The sequence below is a fragment of the Lemur catta genome, chromosome 20, assembly GCF_020740605.2.
Source record: "Lemur catta isolate mLemCat1 chromosome 20, mLemCat1.pri, whole genome shotgun sequence".
NCBI lineage: Eukaryota > Metazoa > Chordata > Mammalia > Primates > Lemuridae > Lemur > Lemur catta.
The window spans coordinates 11,816,781-11,836,452 of NC_059147.1; the positions used below are offsets into that span (position 1 = coordinate 11,816,781).

The 19,672-nt window shown below is 40.3% G+C and overlaps 1 protein-coding gene across 4 annotated transcripts in view; it reads right to left on the reverse strand.

Moving 5' to 3' along the window:
* The window catches only part of CDH13 (cadherin 13), a 964,660-nt gene that overhangs the window by 350,471 nt on the left and 594,517 nt on the right, over nt 1–19,672 (reverse strand). For all 4 annotated transcript variants that reach the window (XM_045534024.1, XM_045534023.1, XM_045534027.1 and 1 more), the window contains one exon: nt 5,602–5,746. In XM_045534024.1, the coding sequence (XP_045389980.1) occupies nt 5,602–5,746 (145 nt within the window). The remainder of the gene's footprint in view (nt 1–5,601; nt 5,747–19,672) is intronic.

Sequence of the window (19,672 nt, forward strand, 5' to 3'; positions counted from 1 at the left end):
TGTGGTTAGCTCTGGATGGAGGGATTGGGGGGTGTGTGTGTGTACGGGGGAGGTGATTGCACTTTCTTTCACTTAAAAAAACCTGAATTGCTTTATTTTTAAAAGATATATCTCATTAAGAAAAGAAATAAACAAAATAGCCACATGCCTGATATTCTGGGAGCACACGGGATTGGTTGGGACAGTTGAGAATGAAGAAACTGTGATGTAAAAGTCTGAAAATGCCAGTGGAAGAAACTTAACAGTCTGTGAGGTAAGAAGCTGCATGGCAGTTACTGCAACAAATAAATAAAGAGGTAAGCAGAAAAGGGACTTTACTACCAGGCCATACTGATACACTGAAGATGTTCACTGAGCTAGGCGTCACATATCAACTATCAAGTATCACGGCCACCTTTATTTAGCTCAAGCTGTTTTGGAAAGCAGCAACTTCCAGCAAAGCTGAGCTCTCAGGACAGGCTTTTATCCCAAAGGCTACTCGGTCGGCTGTCTTTCCTCACATCTGGCATGGCAGGACTTGTTTAAAAATTAAAGTAACTGTGTCTTGAAGAGGAACTCAGGCAGATACTAGAGTAAAAAGAGAAGACGGAAAAACGCCTTACTTCCTTACATATCCTTCAGAAAGGTCTTCTCACAATGAGACTAGGTTGGTCCCTCCTGGGGTAGGCGTCCAGTAGGACCACGTTGCAGCACTCGCCCCAACGGTGATTCTTATTTATCCACTGCCTGTCCCTGTGCTTGGCTACTAACACCAGCAGGGCATGAGCAGCATCTGTCAAGGCCACTGCTGTACCTTCAGAGCTCAGAACAGGCCAGCATAGAGCAGATGCTCAGGTAAACATACTGGATGGAAAACAATGAAGGGAGCAAGAGAGGAAAGGGGAGGGCATGAGTGGTTGGGTTTTCAGAAGTTAGAAGCTAAGGATGTAACTGCTGATCTCTGCTTGTCTTCAACGGCCTCAAGAAGTATCAGCACATAACCTAAGCGACGTGCATCTCTCATGACTCAGAACAGGTACTTCCAGGTAGATGCCATGTTCATCTCGCTCAGCCGCGCAGGTTAGGAACTGGTACACTCCCCACATGACCTCTCTGCACTGATATCTCTCAAAGCTGCCCCACCTGTCCAGGCTGGGGAGTGCCATTCAGGGTGGCTAAAAGCATGGAGGACGAGCACAGTGGGGCCACCCCATGGCCTAGACCTCATGAGTACTAGGTGCTCTTGCTGCTGGATCCCAGGTTGCCCCTGTGCACAGTGGGATGACAGGGTCTGGAAATTAAAATGTCCCCGAGGATAGCTCTTAACCAATGCCCATCATAAGGCTTAGGGGGATAGATAGCCCAGCTACCCAGCCCTGTGGCTGGGATAACTCCAACGTGTATATTTGATGCCATTTCCTGAAACTCCCCCCAAAAGATAAAGCTCTAATTGCCCACTCGGGTAGCAGCCCTAATATTGCACCTCAAATTAGTTAGTTTCCTTTTCCTGTACAATTCCTGACCTGCTGTCCCTGTATCTTTAAGGTAAACCAGATGCCCTAATCCCCATCTCGGGGTTTACTTTGGGGTAGCCTGGCATGCCCTTCATCATAGTCAGCTCCTCTCAAAGGTGCCCAGTAGACTGCTGGTGGCAAACCACCTTGAACTGGTGCCAGCAAGCCACTGTGGGGATGCATGCTCCCCAGGAATTTCAAGGATCGCAGCCCTCCACCCCATACTCAGACGTCTCGTCATGTTTTAGGCATTCGGAAAACACCAGACTCACACAGAGATGTGGCTGGCCCCTGTGGAGCAGCCAGAGCCTGGGCTTGGGCCCCATAAATCAATGCCTACGTCTCTGCAAAAGGAACAGCTCATGATCTGCAAAGTTCAAAGACCATTATTTTCTGTTGATCTTCCTTCATCCAAGAATGATTTCCCAAAACAATACCCTGGAGTTTAGTGCTGAGCAGCTGGGAACGGTTTCCTGTCTGCACATACAGATAAATACAGGTGACCTTCCTTTGTGATGGATTGGTCCTGAGGGCATTCGAATACATGGGAACATGAAAATGATGCTTGGTTTGTTGGGGGATGAATTCTCTTTCACACAAATTGTGAGTCTTTTTGCTTTGCCTTTGCTAAAGAGTACACTGCTGGAACAAAAATAACAATCACTGTATTAATACTATAAAGGCATTTCTCGAACATTAATATTATGTTCTCAGCACAGGGTGAAGCACAATGTGTCCTTTAATCTTCACATATCTTTATCTAAGGTAGGTATTGTTATATTCTGCCCCCACTACAGACAAGTCTGTTGAGGCTTCCAAGGAGGTTCAGCATCTTGCCCAAGGTCTCACCTTGTGAAAGCGCTGAGCCAAGCATAAAACCCAGCTCTAGGCTACCTTGCTGTGTGCAGGACCAGCTACATAGTTTGCAGGGCTCAGGACAAAGTGAAAAGGTGGGGCCCTTTGTTCAACAATTATCAAGAGTTTCAAGATGGTAACAGGAGATCATTAACCCAAGCACCAGGCACTTCTGAGCATGAGACTCAGTGAGGCTGTATAGGCCATACCCCATGAAGACGTCCCTGGTTATGTGGCTCAGAAGAAAGTGATGGGAGTGATAACAAGGGCTTCAGTATTGGGCCCTATTTAACCCTAAGTCCTGAGCAACAGATCCCATTATACTGAAGGTGATTCGGTGAGCCCAGCTGTCTGATCAGAAGAGCTAATCATTTTTTGTCAGGACTTAAATCAGGTCACCTGACAGAACTAAACAAATACTTCCCCACAGCTAGGGCTGCAAGGAGTCCATGGTGCAAACCCTGTGACCAGGAGAAGAGATCGGATGGGTTTCCTGTGGCTCACCCAAGGCCAGGAACAAATGTGAGCTGTTGTGCATGGATGTAGATGAGTCTGAGCAGGAAGCCAGAGCAGATCTGGCTAGAATTTGACCAGAGAATGGAGGCAGATGTGGCAGCATCTTATTAGCAGAATGAGGAACTATTCATCAAGTTTGAAGCCGGAGGCAAGGACACTGATTCTGTCTCCTCTACCAACTGTGTAAGTTTGGGCAAGTTCCCAAACCTGTTTGACATTCAGTTTTCTCCTCTGTAAGATAAGGATGGTGGTATCCACCTCTCAAGGCAGGAAGTGGTAGAGTGCATGAGACGAGGTGGTGATATAAAGCCCCTAGCGCATAGTAAGTGCTTGACTCAATGCCATGATAGACTGAAGGCTGTTTTCACCATGAAATTTGTGGGACAGTTGAAGGACTATGTGATTTGAAGGTAGATTATATAGGTTGAATCCCAAACACTATCCCCCATCTCTGACTTGTGTGAACTGGGAAAAGTCACCAAACTTTTTCCAGAGTCAGTGTCCCCCTCTGTAAAATGGGTGTTGTACAGTGTCTACAACACGTAGGATTCTATGAGCCATACTTAAGCAGGGCATTATGGAAATAGGAGAGGTGATCGTTTTCATAGCCAGTGTTTGTTGTTATAACTTTTAATAGTTTCGGTTAGAGAAGGGCTTCTTTCCCAAATTCTCACTGTCCTTCCAAATGCTTCAGGAACCATCTTGCCTACAACTCTATTACAGGGTGCTAAGTAATATAAGTAGCTTTTCTTCTAAAAGTTTTTTGCAACATTTCCACATTCTTGACCCCAAATCTGACCGGCTCTATTTCAATTCCTGCTCTCTAGTCAAACTCAGAGGGTGATGAAAAAGAAAACAATGAATCAGACCAAATTCTGCATAGCCAGAGGAAGCTACTCCATACAGACATCCCAGTGTTTATGTATTTTTATAGGATAATACAAATCATAAATGGACATTTAGGGTGCTTTGTGTTTTGCCGGAGAAGCATCTATCCCTCACTGAATAGTTTTGTGTTTTAAGAAATCCAATATACATAAAAGATTCTATTTTTCTTCAAAAGTATGACATCTATATAAAGCAATAAAATCCAAAATTCTTTCCTAAACTTTAAGGAAGGGCACTGTGGGAGGAAAATTGGACATCATCTAATCATATACACATATAATACACAAAGACATGTGCAGGCTCACAGCCGCCTTGACTGTAACCACTGTCATTTACATTTAGAAGACTTTTCTGGCCCATCCAAATTCTAGTCACTCACGTACGGGGCCCGGGTACCACAGATGGAAACCGGGAATGATTTTTCTGTTCCGCTCAAACTCCGGCCCCTTTAATGGCTTTCCCCATCAGTTCTCCCAACTTGTTATGCACATCAGCTTGTTTAAGAAGATTTCTGTAAACATCAAACTCAAATTTCAGGCTCTCTCTCACCAGAAGCTATCTCTCCATCAAAAGCAGCCCACTGAGCAGAGCCCCGTGGACAGTCAGCCCTGGTGGCCTGACCTACCTTTACCTGTCCTCTCTCCTTCCCTCCAGCCTATTATTGCTTCTCTGTCTCCACCACTCTCCCAAACACCCTCCAGCACATGAATTCACTCTCCATTTTTGCAGAATGTATTCAAAGCTGTGAAGAGAGAGGGTTGCTCCTGCCCTTGAGGGATCTGGTGAAGTGCATGGAGACATAGCTCCTTGAAGTTGAAGGGAGGTTTTAGGCATCTTGCATCCAATTATTCACCTGGGAGTCTGGGAGGGTTACCATGACAACGCTTCCAGAGCCTCATGTATCTATATGTCACTGATACATACCATCAAGTCAGTGAAGGGGGAAAGAAAAAACAGTCAAAGCAGTTCTTAGGCTTCCATCTCTCATCTGATCTCTGCCGAAGGACTATTTTCCTTATTTGTTTGGGCATAATCTAGATGCAGCGACAGTGTTACTGTTAATATGGTGTTTTTTCACTCAAATATATTCTAAAGCTTCAAGTCAAAGTCTAGCCTAATAGGAATTTTTCTGCTTCACTCTTCACGTTCTCAAGCATTATACTTAGAAGTAACTTCTGCTGCTGGCCACAGAATAATTAGTATGTACTGGACCAAAAAAGAGAGCTCTAAGTTCTAAAACCTTCCCTTATAGAGGGGTTAAACAGAGGACAAAGATAACAGGAGCTCTGTCATAACCTTGAGTGATTTCCATAACAGTAGGTACCCGTATTTCCATATAGAGAAAGAGATAAAATATCTTGCCTTTGGCCCTTTGACAAACTGCTTCTTCATGCACATCTTCTAAGAAAAGGGAAAAAAGTCCTACCTGTTTTACCAAAATAGCTCTTATTAAAAGGCAATTATGAAAAGAAATAACTTAGGAGTTTGTAGTGGGAACGTTATTCTGATCAAAGCTCCACTCTAGCACAAGTACAGCCTTGGGCCCTCAAAGGGGTGAGCTAGATATTCACATGGTGCCCAGCATCAGCTATGCATTAGATACTTCGATGGCGGTCATCCTCGGAGGATCAATGTCAGAAACAACGGAGGATATTTTCATAGCTTGCAATACACTGGTCGTGCTCTGTACTTCAGCCTTCCAACTCTACTTTCTACCCAGGGAAATGACATATCCATGTTGATACATGCCAACAAGTTGGAAAAGCAATTAACAGTCTCCTGAATCCCCAAAGAACATTGTGTGCCACTTTCCAAGCCATTATGCCAAAGACAAGCCAACTTGACATACCTGTTGGTGACCCCTCCATGACATGGCCGACGTATGGGCCTTCCCGAAAGATTGGTCTGTTGTCATTCTGATCAATCACAATGACTTCCAGAGGCACCGGCCCCTCGAGAGTTCTGCCATTGACATCAGTGGTCTCCACAAATAGCTATTTGAGCAAAGAGATTGGGGAGAAAGAAGGCATTCATTCATTATGAAAACTGAAATCAGGTTCTCTGGAGAAAGTATGTTATATCAGCAATTTTAGGAGCCCTTGGCAATATGCAAACTTTGGTCTCAATGGATAGTCACTGGGACTAGAATAGAAACTAAGCATTTGAGAATAAAAGGCAAAGATTGGTTCACATTAGATCCCCTTTGGGAAATTTATAATTAATGCATCAAATCTGCGAAGAAAGTAAAAAAAAACAAAACAAAAAACCCCCCAAAAACACAACTTGCAATCAGCCATAGCTGAGAAAATGTGCTTACGTTGTTTGTTTTTCCAATATCATAATGCTTAAAAATAATGTTATGCTAATAAAAATAATTGACTAAGCAGTTATGAACCAAGTACATTAAGAAATAACCAACAGTATTTATGGTAATGCTTAGGAGAAATTCAGGTCAGGAAGTATTTGTAAGGGCCTTCCTTAGCAAAAAACAGCATTTGCAGGGGCCTGCATGAGACCTGGGCTATCTACCGACCAGGTCCTTTATATCTTTATAACCTAGGGGGATTTCACAATTCTATATGGAACTACCTTCAGATCTCAATGAAGAAGGCACCATACAAAAACAGCTTTATTGTTTGTCCTGGGAACAAAGATTTATGCCATGGCATTTCCAGTGAATCACAGTGACCTTATATTCTCATTTTCTGTGCTTAATTCAGCCTTGATTTAACTCAGTGCTAACAGTAACATTTCTTCTTGGATCTAAATGGTGATCTCTGCATAGGAGGTGACAGGATATTTTGGTCAGAAAAGGGCATCTGCATTTGGAATCTCAGCACAACTCTTCACTGTCTGTGTGACCTTGAGCAAGACATTCAATATCTCAGTTTCCTCATCTGCAACATGGGACTAATAACAACACCCCTTATTAGGAATAATAACCAACAATTATCCCATGCTTACTTAGGCTCTATAGTGTATTAACTCACCTGACCCTTACAAGGACCCTACAGACCATTTCACAGAGGAGGAAATGGAAGCAAATACAGGGTAAGTGGGCGATTTGAACTTCGGAAGTCTGTCTCCATAGCTCACATTCTTAACCACTGAGGCACTTAATTTAAGGCCTGCCACATAATCTATCTCAAGAATGTTAGCTGCTGCTATTGTTGCTACTGTTACTCTAATCAATAATATTGTCAAAACTAGCCCAAATTAGGAACATGAAAGAGAAACACCCTTGTTACAAATCAGTACAATCATATCCCACTTGATAGTATTATAAACCAGGATGATCCTTTTTGAAAGCAGCATGGCAAAATTTAACACAAACCATGAAAGACTTGTATACTTTATTCCATTTAGTTAGCACTTTGATCCTATGTAAGTTGTACTACATATATGAAAATATCTGCTGCAATGTTATTTCTAATAATAAAATTACAGTGGCATCTCCCTAAATGTCCAGTAGAAGGGGACTAGTTGAATAAATATTTGAGTAATAACATGTTAGAATACAGCCATTAAATAATTATTAAACCTGCTGATCTTAGAATATTGAGTGAAAATACATAAAACGTTGTGTGTATCATACCTGTGTAACATACAAATACCAATAGAATTTGAAGGCAGTAAGCAAAATGAAACCAGGTATGTGTGGGTGGGGGATTTTTTTTTTTCATTTTTTTTTAACATTATTTCATTTTTTCACTAGAAAATTCACACACACACACTTACTTGGTTTCTAGGGGCAGCTAAAATAATACGAGAAAAAATTACATTAATTAAGAAAAAAATAAGTGGACAGAGCCTTCAAACATCTACACACAAAGGAGACTTTACAGAGAGTGTACTTCCATGCTTTTTTTAAAGCTATTATGAGAATACTGCTAACAAAGGAAATCAATCAAAATGAAGCTTTGAGGACAATTTCATGTAATAACAAAGGTCTGGCTTTTTGTCTTCCCCAAATACCCAAGGACTTGACTTTAAATCAACCAAAAAACCCGTGTCTAAGGATAACAAATCCTAAGCGTCTACAAGACTTGGCCAGTATCACAAGCCACAGGTAGGATAGAGAAACAGAAATCACATTTGCCAAATATACAAATACATTGATCTGTCTCTAGAAAAACATACAGATCCTAAGGAGATACACTTGGTCAGGATGAATGCAAAATGTTGAGCTGAATCTCTAAAAACCAATTATGCAAACAGACAACCTGATGATATTTTATCTTACAAAACTGTTCAGAGTTTGACTCTCAGACTTTTTCACAGAGAAGATATCAACAGAAGCCAAAACTTTGGGAATGGTCTCTAAAAATAGCAAAATGCTGTTAAGTGGTTCCTCATTTTGAAGTTAACTTAATAAAAATTATTTGAGGACTTACTACATGTCAGCCATTGTGCTGAACACTGGGTATACAGTGGTTAACAAAACAGATACTCTAGAGAGATAGGCAATAAATAAAATAAATAAAAATATATACGAACAAGATAATTTCGGTTAGAGATCAGGACTATGAAAAACATGAAATAGGTTTCTATACTACAGCTTCACTATCCAAAGCTAGCAGCCCCAACCACATGTGGCTGTAGAAATTTGAATCTCAGTTCTCCTGTCAAACCAAGCCTGTGTCAAGTGCTCAATAACCGCCTGTGGCTGGTGTACGCCGTATCAGACAACACAGATGTAGAACATTTCCATCATCGTAGAGATCTAGCACCAGGCTGGAGTATGACTGAGAAAATGTGTGTTTATTAGGGGGCATGCACCTATTTGGGATAAAATGGCTAAGAAAATCTTATTGCCAAGAGAATATTTCAACTGAGGTTTGAATGACAAGAAAACAGCCATGCAAAAATGCACAGAAATAGAGCTCTGGACAGCAGGAATAGCAAGTGGAACCTGAGGTAGGAACAAACTTGGTATTAATTTGGGAGCAGGGAATGGTTTAAGATCAAGTCAGAACTAGGGCTCCACTCAACTTCAATGGAGTTGGTTAAGGTTTATTTCCATACAAGATTCTTTAGGTGAAGACTTTTCTATAAATTGGTAGGAAGGCAGAGATGAGGAAGGGGAAGTGTATCATGCTTGTTCCTATCAGAGGAAGCAGAGTAGACTGAATAAAACATATAATAGGAAATATTAGTGTTTTACTGAGGTGCGTGTAGTTTTTTAAAATCTTATTGATAATGTGGATAAAAATGAAGCATGTGCATGAAGAAGCTGTTAGTAAACACAGCCTTATCTACCCAATCACTTACTATAAAGAAATCTGACATTCCTGTGAGTTTTTCATAACTGTTCTCCTATGAAGGTCAGACCCACAATTAGCAAATGCCAAACTTTCTGAAGCGAGGCTTTTAAATTCCAGTGGGTACCTCCGGTATCAGAAAATAAATGTTCAACGGTGTTCTCGCCTTCCTTCTTTCTTCCTAATTGAAATACCCCAAACACACAAATCCTCAGTTTGAAAAGACTAGAACAATGTTTGTTTCCTTTGAATGACATGATAGATTCAAGTGGCTGTGTTTGGGGCTCCAAAGACAACACAAGCTGGGATGCATTCAAAGAGAGGCATTGTGACGCTTGTTCTTTATGTTTGAAGTGAGATGCCACTTGGTAGGAACCTACTGTGAGAAAAGGCAACACAGTAACTGGCCCCGCTTTATGCCCCCTCCATGCTACACTTACCAGGCTTTGGTAACTGTCATTTCACTCTCTGTCTCCATGAGATCAGTTGTTTTTAATATGTATTTCCCACAGAACAATATTTGATAGCACAACAAAGTGACTATAATAATCAGCAGTAAATTATAGCATGCTTTAAAATAACTAACACAGTGAAATTGAAATGTCCCTAACACAAAGAAATGATAAACTCCTGAGTGTTTGGATACCCCAATTACCCTGATTTGATTAATTCACATTGTATTCCTGTATGAGAACATCTTGTGTACCCTATAAAGATGTACAACTATTATGTACCCTTAATAATTAAAAATAAAATTTAAAAAGGCTGTAAAAAAAAGAAAAAAAAAAAGAAAAAAAAAAGAAAAGGCAACCCACTGGCAGAAGGCAATGGAATAATTGCTCAAAGGAAACGGAAACCACTCAGCCCCTCACTGCCTATTTCTAGACTATCTTCTCAGACTTGAGGACTTCTAAGTTTCAACTGTTGACTTACCTGGGAATGATGAGGTGTGACATATAAAAATATCTACTGTGAAGCCATAACTAGAGGGGACAGTCAATATATTACAGCTAGAAACAGTTATCCAAGGTTGGAGTGTCTAATAACTTATTCCATGGCAGGTAGCCTGAACGCTGGCCAATTATATGTTTGACCAACATCTGTGTTGGATGTTCTGGTACCTTTCTATTCAAAGTTCAGTTCCCGCTGGGAGCTGGGTAGAAATGCAGGCTCTTGGGCCCTGCCTAGAGCCTACTGAGCCATTTTAACACCGTTTCCAGGGAATTCTGGTACACATTACCATTTGAGCAATGCTGTACTGGGACACAGGGGTTGGACATGGAAATCCAAGGGCTTTGCAGAACTTGAGAATGACATCCTCAGGTTAAGCAACGGGAAAATAAGCTCCAAACAGGAGACTGAGGCTTGGCATCTCCTAGGAATTCCATGGTGTGGCTCTTGGACTCAGTCATCACACCCAAGCACACAGGCTAGGCAGAGTAGATGTCTGTGGATCTGTCTGGAGAAGCCTTTTCATGTACATACACACACACACACACACACACACACACACACATGCAGACACACTTATATGTATATACCACACACAATAAAACACAGATACAGAACATATATATGCACCATACACACATGCACACACACATTTCCCATAAATGTCAATTTTTGCAATCTTCTTCTAATCTTCAGCTGTGCATGATGAGCACTTAAAAAGCCTATTTTGTCTGATCACATTCTGAGAAGCTATCAAATAGAAAATAGGTCGAAGAGAATTGCTTATTAATTGAAAAGTGAAATGTTGCAGAAAACAAAGTAAAATGGAGAGGTCCCAGAGATGGGAAAGTTCACAGAGAATGGTGCATGAGGGTTGGGGGCGCTGCATTGCCTCAGCTTTGGAGTGACTGTTGGATGCCAACACTGCAGTGTTACTCTCTCCCACTGAGAATATCCCTGGGAGGGGTGACTCACTGTGCTTTATCATCTAGAGGGGCTACGGGTCATCTAGGGGGATCTTATTCAAAATTTAGGTTCTTTAAAAATTTACACTTAATCCAGCACTTGGAGAGATTCTGGTGCTAGTGGTTTCCTGCCCACTCTTTGGAAAGCTTGGCCCACTGCGTAAGGGAGACAGAGAGACCCCCAGCCTTGGTGGCAGTGGCGGAGGAGTGAAGCCCGAGTGGAGGGCTCTAAGAGCTGTGGAGAGAGCCCTGCCTGCACCTGGATTCAGGAGACCTGACACTGAGTCCTCCTCATGCACTGGATCTGGGCTCTGAGCAAGGCACCCATCTCTCTGAACCTTCATTTCCGTATTACTAATAAGAGCCTACCATGGTGACCTCACAGGGTCTTTGCGTAGATTAACATTTAATCTAACTGAGTAGATTAAATGACACAAAGAAGTGTCTGATACAAAGCTGGTGCTGAATTTCAATTCAAATATTACTCCACCGTTTCAAGGTGCTGTCTTTAGTCTTTGCTAGTGAGGATAGAATTATTGTACATTTACAATAATTTAATCAAAATATTCTTAAATGTCGTTATTTGAGGCAAGGATATTTGATCAACTATTTATCAAGTGTGATAAATGCAGTAGCATGTTTACCATTTGGCACTAAATGTTGTCCAGAAGGTGGCCCTCTCCCAGGGACCAGGAAAAAAAACTCAGAAGTCCTCCTCTTCCTCAGACAAACTCTTCCCTCTTGTCCCAGCCACTCTGTAAACAAGCGCTGCCCATGTTGCTGGTTCTACTTCCTGAATGCACCATCTTCTCTCCATCCACCCCCCACCTCCTGAGATGAGCTTCTGTCACCTCTTACCAGGGCCACTGCACAAGGCGCCAAATGCATCTTCCTGCACAGCCACGACTGCCTGCCATGGGGCTTCTAGGTTGTCTTTGTAAAATTTTCATGTATTTATGTCACCCCATCATGGATACCTTTCAATGGTTTGTTTTTTTTTTTTTATCACTCTTAGGATAAACACCAAATGCCTTTGCTCTGAAAAGACTTTCTATGATCTGGCTCCAGCCCACTTTCCAAAAGACATTCCATGTTACAAGACATCTCCCCCTTGTTCCTTATTATTCAGCTAAACTAATTTTTTCTCAGTTCTTCCAACACATCATGTTCCTTCCTGACACAGGTGTTTTCACATATGACCCTCCTCTACTGAGCATGGGCTTCCTAGCTGTATCTCCTCGTTGCCTCTGCCCAAATTTCAGACCTCAGCCCAAATTTCAAGGAGATCCTCCTTTGCCCCTCTGGACTAGCTAAGATGTCCCTGTCTTATACTCCCATGTCATCAGCACCCTTCCTTTGTAACACTTTACATAGCATTAATCACCAATTTGTATGATAATCCAATTAATGCCTGCCTCTCTGTCTGTCCCCATGAAGGCAGGGGTGTGGCAAGTGCTCTTGCCCATTAGCCAATCCTGGAGGCCTAGACCCAATGCCTGGCGCATAACAGGCCCCTGATGTGACATGGATTGCATCATGCCCTCATCTGAAGAGGCAATACCTCTTTAAGAGACTGGAATTCAAAGTTTTGGCCTCGGCTTTGGCCATCTGTCCTTTCCCTCTAACCCTGGCATATGAGAGCTGACAGTTGGTCCAACTCCACGGACTGTAGTCCAGTTGACTCTGTACTCAGTTTTAATTAATGAACAAGAACCCCAGTGGTAAACAATATCAAAGTACATTAAATTGATTACTTGCTTTTTTAAAAGAAGGCAACTAGCATTTATTTGGTGTCTACTGCATGTCCAGGTTTTTTATGCATTATCTCATTTGGCTCAAAACAATGTATTCATTGCAGCAGATAAATGTAAGTAACTTACAAACTCCATGGTCACAAAGCTGATTTATGATCAGGCTGGATTCAAACTTAGGTCTGACTCCAGAATTCATGCTTCCCCCACCGTGCCCACATTTGTTAAATGTTTTTTGATGGTCTCCCTTATATTTTTTGCTTTATTTTCTTTACTAATTGTGCTATTTACTTAATAGTTTAGCTTTACATTGATTGCTATTGTTTACTCTTGCCTCATCTATGGCAAAATTATCCATGAATTTAGAAGTATGATGTGCTTCTTATGTTTTTATCAATACACATGAAAATACATATTAAACCACATAATGAGCTTCTAGATATTAGGTAGCACCCTGCCACAAACTACGGGTTGGGAAATATTATAGTATCAGCCTAGCTACAACATGTTCCCTTTTGAGACATCACCGAACTTTCTAAAAAGAAGAAAAATGTTATCCTTATGAATTTAACTCTCAAATGACAACAGTGAATGGAAGGGGGTGGGGGCAGGGGATGCAAATCGCCTACCATCTGTTTAAAGCAAAAATACTTTCTCCAAGGGTGGAGACATTAGGATACCACATGAATGTGCACTCCACTTGAGGGGGCACAGTAGATGGGTACCAGGATTTTAGTCCTGATGTTCTGAGTCCTGCATATAGGAGGAGAAAAGGGGCTTCACTTCTGAAATGGGGGAGCAGGTTAGGAAAAATCATGGGAGCCAGAAGGGAAGCTAAGTTGCCAGAACAGTTTTAGCTGAAGCATGAGCATAGAGTCCACTTGGCCTCCCTTCCCAGCACCCGGCACCTAGATTCCTCTATCCTCCTTCCATGCTGTCAGGAATGGGGGACATATCCACTAGGGATGTGAGCCACCCAATCACAATGCACAAACTGATGATTCTTCAAACCAATCAAAGCACCATAATAACAGAGACTGTCTTTACATAAAATGCTGGACAAGAATCCCTTTTAAAAAAACAAGAACATAATGAACCACATTGCAAAGCATGTACCTTTGAAGCTGGCCTTCAGCTTCACAACAAATTATTAACATCTCGCCCGTCCTCTGGCTTCTCCTCTCATCTCCAATCAGGAAAGACACAATTTAGTCTGACAAAATCTGACACTGTGATCTTACCCAAAGGGATGAACTGATGAAAAACAAAATGTGCTACAAGATTTTTTGGGTGAAAGCCAAAATGGAGAAGCTGGCTCTTAAAAGCCATTTTTTAAAATAATATGAGATGACCCAGGCAGCAGATGTGAAGCCTGGATCAATGGAACAAGAAACAAAGCACGACACACACAGTCTGTGGACTCATGAGTCATTCTGCAGTAAAACAATTCAGGAAGCACTTCTATGACCTTTTTGAACTCTGATTCTTCTTTGGGCAAAAATATTCAAATGAAGCAAAACACACAGGCACAAATCACTTTTTTGAGGTGACACAGTTGAACATCTGGTTGTCAGTGGACTGTGTGTCCATGCATGATTTTCAGCCATTAGTTTTTGAATCACGTAAAATGAAGAACATATATTAGCTACAACTCTTACACAATGTGACTCAGTTTCTCTTTTGCAGACAGGAAAAAATTAATGTTTTCCCTCCATGTTACCTCTCTGGGACACAAAAAATTTCAGACATGGATGCTGCCATTTACCCCGTCTCTGGAACACCTCCTTGGACACTTCTACTTGAATGAGTGTACAAGTCACAAACAAAAATGGATCTTATGCTGTTCATTCCAAATATCTTTTGCAATACAGTATAGTTGTCATGCTGGAATTATAAACTGATCCTTAGACGTTTGCTGTGTGCAATTAGGGTTATATACAGGTGTGACAATGGACATTTCCAGTTAAACATGACTGTAAGTTCAGACGTAGGAACTGTATGTATGTTTGACTCATATAAAACCTTGAAATGCAGATGAAAAATAAGATGCCAGTGTTTGCTCCCAGATGAAGAAAAGTGAGAGCCTCCGATTGTTGAGAATGTTAGTCATGTAAACCCGGGGCTCACTCCAGTGGGATTTCAACTTGATACAATCTTCCTGGCAGGCAGTTTAAAAGTGTGCTTCAAGAACCTCAAAGATGTTTACAGCTTAAAGAAAAAAACACATTTCTGTAAAGATTCCATGGAAATAAAGAAGCTCACAAAGATTTTTGTATAAGTATGCTACATTGTTTATTTATAGATAGATGATTTCTAAAAGTTGAGAGTGGTTGGAAGATTTTTAAAACAATATTTTCTACCATGGATACAATGTTTGGTTGTGATATGAAATAAAATGATAAACTAATCCTAACTCATTTTATTAACGTGATAGTTAAATTACCCTTACTTTTTTGCACCTGAGTCCTTATTTATTTAATATATTATCAATTCATTTATTATAGACTCCTTTGGTAGAGCCTTAAGTATTCTGCATAGAGATGAGAATATACTCACAGTCCAATTAAATCCTAATAACTTGAGGGACAGGAGCCCTGTTTTCTAAATATCCCTTCTATAACTAATTTAGTGCCTATAAAAATATTGATAGATATATTCATTGAGTTTCTTTTTATTTATTTTTCTTTCAGAATATTATGGGGGTATGAATGCTTTGGTTACATAAATTGCCTTTGCTCTGCCCGAGTCAAAGCTACAAGCATGCCCATGCCCCACCCAGACAGTGCGCACTACACCCATTAGGTGTGAATTTACCCATCCCCTTTTCCCCCTCCCACTTCATTGAGTTTCTGCACTTTTCATTTTCTTTCTACCCCTCAGCATTTCATAAAGTGTGAACAAGTGTTCTTCAACATCACCCTCACTGATTACTGAAATTACACTAGACTTGTAATCAGAAGCCTGCCTTTAAATTTCAACTCTGCTGCCTACAGAGAGGCTGTGATAGAATAATTCCCTCCCCACCACCAAACAAGATTTCTATGTCATAATCCTGGGAACCTGTGGATATTTTAGGTTACATGTTAAAGGGGAATTAAAATTGCTGATTGGCTGACTTTAAAACAGATTAGCCTGCATTATCTGGATGGGCCCAATGTCATCACAAGGATCCTTAAGAGGAAGGAGAAGAGAAGGTCAGAGGGATGGGATGTGAGAAGGACTTGACTAACCATTGTTGGCTTTGAGGTTGCAGGAAGGGACCATGAGCCAAAGAATGCTAGCAGCCTTTAAAAGCTAGGAAAGGCAAGAAAATGGATTCTTCCCCTGGAGCCTCCAGAAGTGAATGTAGCCCTGCAGACACCTTGATTTTAACCCATTGTGACCCATGCCTAAATCTGCAGAAATGCAAGGTAACAAATTTGTGTTGTTTCAAATCCCTATGTTTGTGGTTATTTGTTATAGCAGCAAAAGGAAATTAATACAGTGACCACATAACTTATTATCCAAACCAGAATCATTTCAGAATGAAAGTAGGTACTATGGACAATGAAGTCAAACCAACAGGTGCAAACCTAAACAGTCCTAGGGAAACTGGGTCATGTGGTCATCCAACCTTATTAAGTAATTTCAGTTCTGCATGTCTCAGTTTGCATGTGCAACACATGGTGTTTAGAATGCCACTCTACGTGGTAACAAAATGAAAAGACAAATGAACATGTGCAGCAGAATTCCCAGCAGGTAGGAAATTATAAACAAAGATTCGTTAGACCACAGGGGATATGGTGAGCTTGGCATGCTGTCTGTCTGGCAACACGGCCACCAGCCAGGGCCATGCCCTGGGCCAAAATCTCCAAGGCAGTCCAATGAGCAACACCTTGGTAGTCTCCCAGCAGAGCAGGGGAAGGGAGGCTGGGCAAACCCCACAGGTTCCCCACCCCCCACCCGCCACCATAAGGGAAATAAATCTTTCACACCCAGTGGATCTTTATTTAGAAATTTGCAAATGTGTATGCAGCACCCTAGGTTCAGTTCACATTTGTCAGCCATTACTCCCCCTCTGAAATTGCTTTCCTTTCCCAGTAAGCCACGTTTCTCTTTGATACCAATAACTTACATTTCAAGTTATTTTCCTTAGCTTTATTCACTTATCTAGGTTAAACGTTATTATGGACCAACTCCTGGAGAGTTCCCAGGGAAAAGATATTTTTAGCCTTTTGTAACATTCTTCCTCCTTCATTTATACAACCCTGTGTACAACCCTCCCCTTGGTGGACTCGATATGGTGTTTATCGCTCCCTGTAAAAATTATCAAAAGGGTGATAAAATGTTTTATATTTGTTAAATTACTAATTAAAGATCTTGATACTATTATCAAATGTTCTTTGAAAAGTGTGCTCTGCTTAGAGCTACAGTATTTCCTTCATCAATCTGAATTTTTACTTTTTAAGTATTTTTTTCACCGAACACAATGAAAATATTTTTTTCTTACGTGTATGCATGCTCACAACCACAGTGGGCTTTGAGGGTGTTTTGCTATTTAGCCTTTGAAGTGACTTTAATTATGCGGAGGAAATCTATGCAGATATCCAAAATAATTTTATTTAAGCAGCTCAGGTAAAGTCTTAGAATATCCTCTGCCTCAAGAGGGGACATGGGCTGAAAATTTTAATTGGCTCAAATAGAATTTACATAAATCACGGATGATGGAATTGTGCCAGATCCATTAAGGATATGTACAAGGGTTAAGGGGATTTTTGTGCAAAGATGAGGAACACAATACTTTTAAAACAAAACCATAGGAGAAAAATTACAGGGGATTTTACTTCCACTTGCCCTTTTCTCTTTCCCAAAGTGAAATTCAGAGGGATAGAAAGAAATGCAATACTTTTTTTTAGTTTACAGATTTAAAGTCATTTAGTTAAATAAGTATTAAGATATGTTTTATCACACACGATGTTCTCCAAAAATTAAGGTTTATGTATCAAAATTGAAAGTATAGCCTAATGAATTCTGGATAAAGTATTAGAAGAAAAAAAGTCATTGAATATTTATGTAATAGAGTGGAGAAGGCCTTTCTAAGCCCGTATTAAAAGCATAACTTATTGTGTGAATTATTGATAGATTAAACTACTTAAGTGCAAGTTTTTATACTATTAAAATATCAAAATAGACAGTAAACTGAGAAAAGTATTTGTATCATATAAACAGAGGCTTATTATTTTGAATATACGAGTTGGTTAAAAACCAATAGAGAAAGAACAATTAACAACAAAACAAAAAAGCAAAAAATATTGTAAAATTAAAATGAGAGATCTTTTTGCTTATAAAATTGCCAAAATAATTAGAAAAAGCCAGTAGGCAAAGGAAATAAATTCTCATACATTACCAATGATATTAAAATAACTTCTGAAAAGCAATTTGTCAATATCCATCACAAGCCTTGAAAATTTTACTTATAGATATTTAGCCTGGTGTGTGTGTGTGTGTGTGTGTGTGTGTGTGTATGTGTGTGTAGCAATATGTATACTCATGTCAAAATTGCTTAAAAATAGGAAAAACTATAAAAACTCTGTTCTAAGAGGAGATTAGTGAAGTACACTATGGTATCTGCACAAAGTAGAACATTACATTGCAAAAGCACATTAGGGAATGTAAAAATACATTAATGGTATAGTATTCATGGTATAAAGTAAAAAAAAATCTGACTGAAAAATAGCATACACTAAATAATGCAATTTTCAAAATACAGACAAAGGTATCACACTATTAAGATTATGCTAAAATATTAACAGTGGTTCTGTTGATTCATTATACTTTCTAGATTTCTATACTGGGAATGTGTTAATTTCAAAGTTAAAAAAGAATCAATAAAGTTTATTTAAAATTGTAACTTAGACAGTGACTATAAATTGACCAGAGTTTATTACAAACGGGGAGCTCTCGGGAGCTGTTAAACTGCAGGACATCTAACATCTCTCGGCATTGATGATTAATGAGAAATAAGCAAACATTAAGTATATAAGAGATCATCAGTATTAAAGTAGAATACAGGGTGTAGCTGGCTTTTCTAGTCTTCACAGTTCTCTGATGTGGGGACAAAAAAAGAGTCTTAATGCACTTGACACGACTTTGTAATAATGCTCTTGACAGAACTTGGTCTCCTCAGCTTTATTTTCCTAACTATCACTGTCATCATTGCCTGCTTTTTCTCCGAAGCTTCACTTTTAATCTCATTCACAAATTCTGAGAACCAGGAAACAGCTGAGATTCCAAGAATGAGCTTTAGATTCAGGGAGACTGGACTTCAAGTCCCAATTCTATTCCTTGTCAGCCCTGTGATTTTTAAAGTTACCTTCTTAGAATCTCAAGTTGCTCATCTTTAAAATGGAAGAGTAGGACCTGTCTCACATAAAATAAATGTTTGTAAACCTTTAACAAAACACCTGGCACATGGAATGCATAAAAAGCATTGGAAAAAAGCTGGCCTCATTGTTTTTCTGACTCTCATCAATGTCCATTTTCCCGTAAGACCTTCACAGTAATGAAGAAATATTTAGGACTGCTTTACTTTCATCAATGCCAGTATGCAGTCAAGTTATCCCCTTTGATCTTCCACATTTTTCCTTAAGCATCTCAAACTAATACACTGTCTTTGCAAGAGAGGAATCAAAATCAGCTTGTAGGCGAGTGTTGGTACAGTTACTGAGTGGAAGAAGACTAGAGCCCACCAGCTTGATGCCCAGTCCTTGGTGTACACACTCAGTCTATGAGCTGCACTTTCGAACTACATTCTGAATCTGACCTTCTCTCACTCCCTCTTGGTCACGCCCTTGGCCAAGCCACCATCTCTCACCCATGTTAGTAAGATTGTCTAGTTGCTCTTTCAGCTCTTGCTCTTGGCCCCATGCTCTATTCACCACAAATCTTTTCAAATTATTTTTAAATATGTTAATTGGACCTTTCGCTGTTCTGCTTTCCAACCGTCTTACATC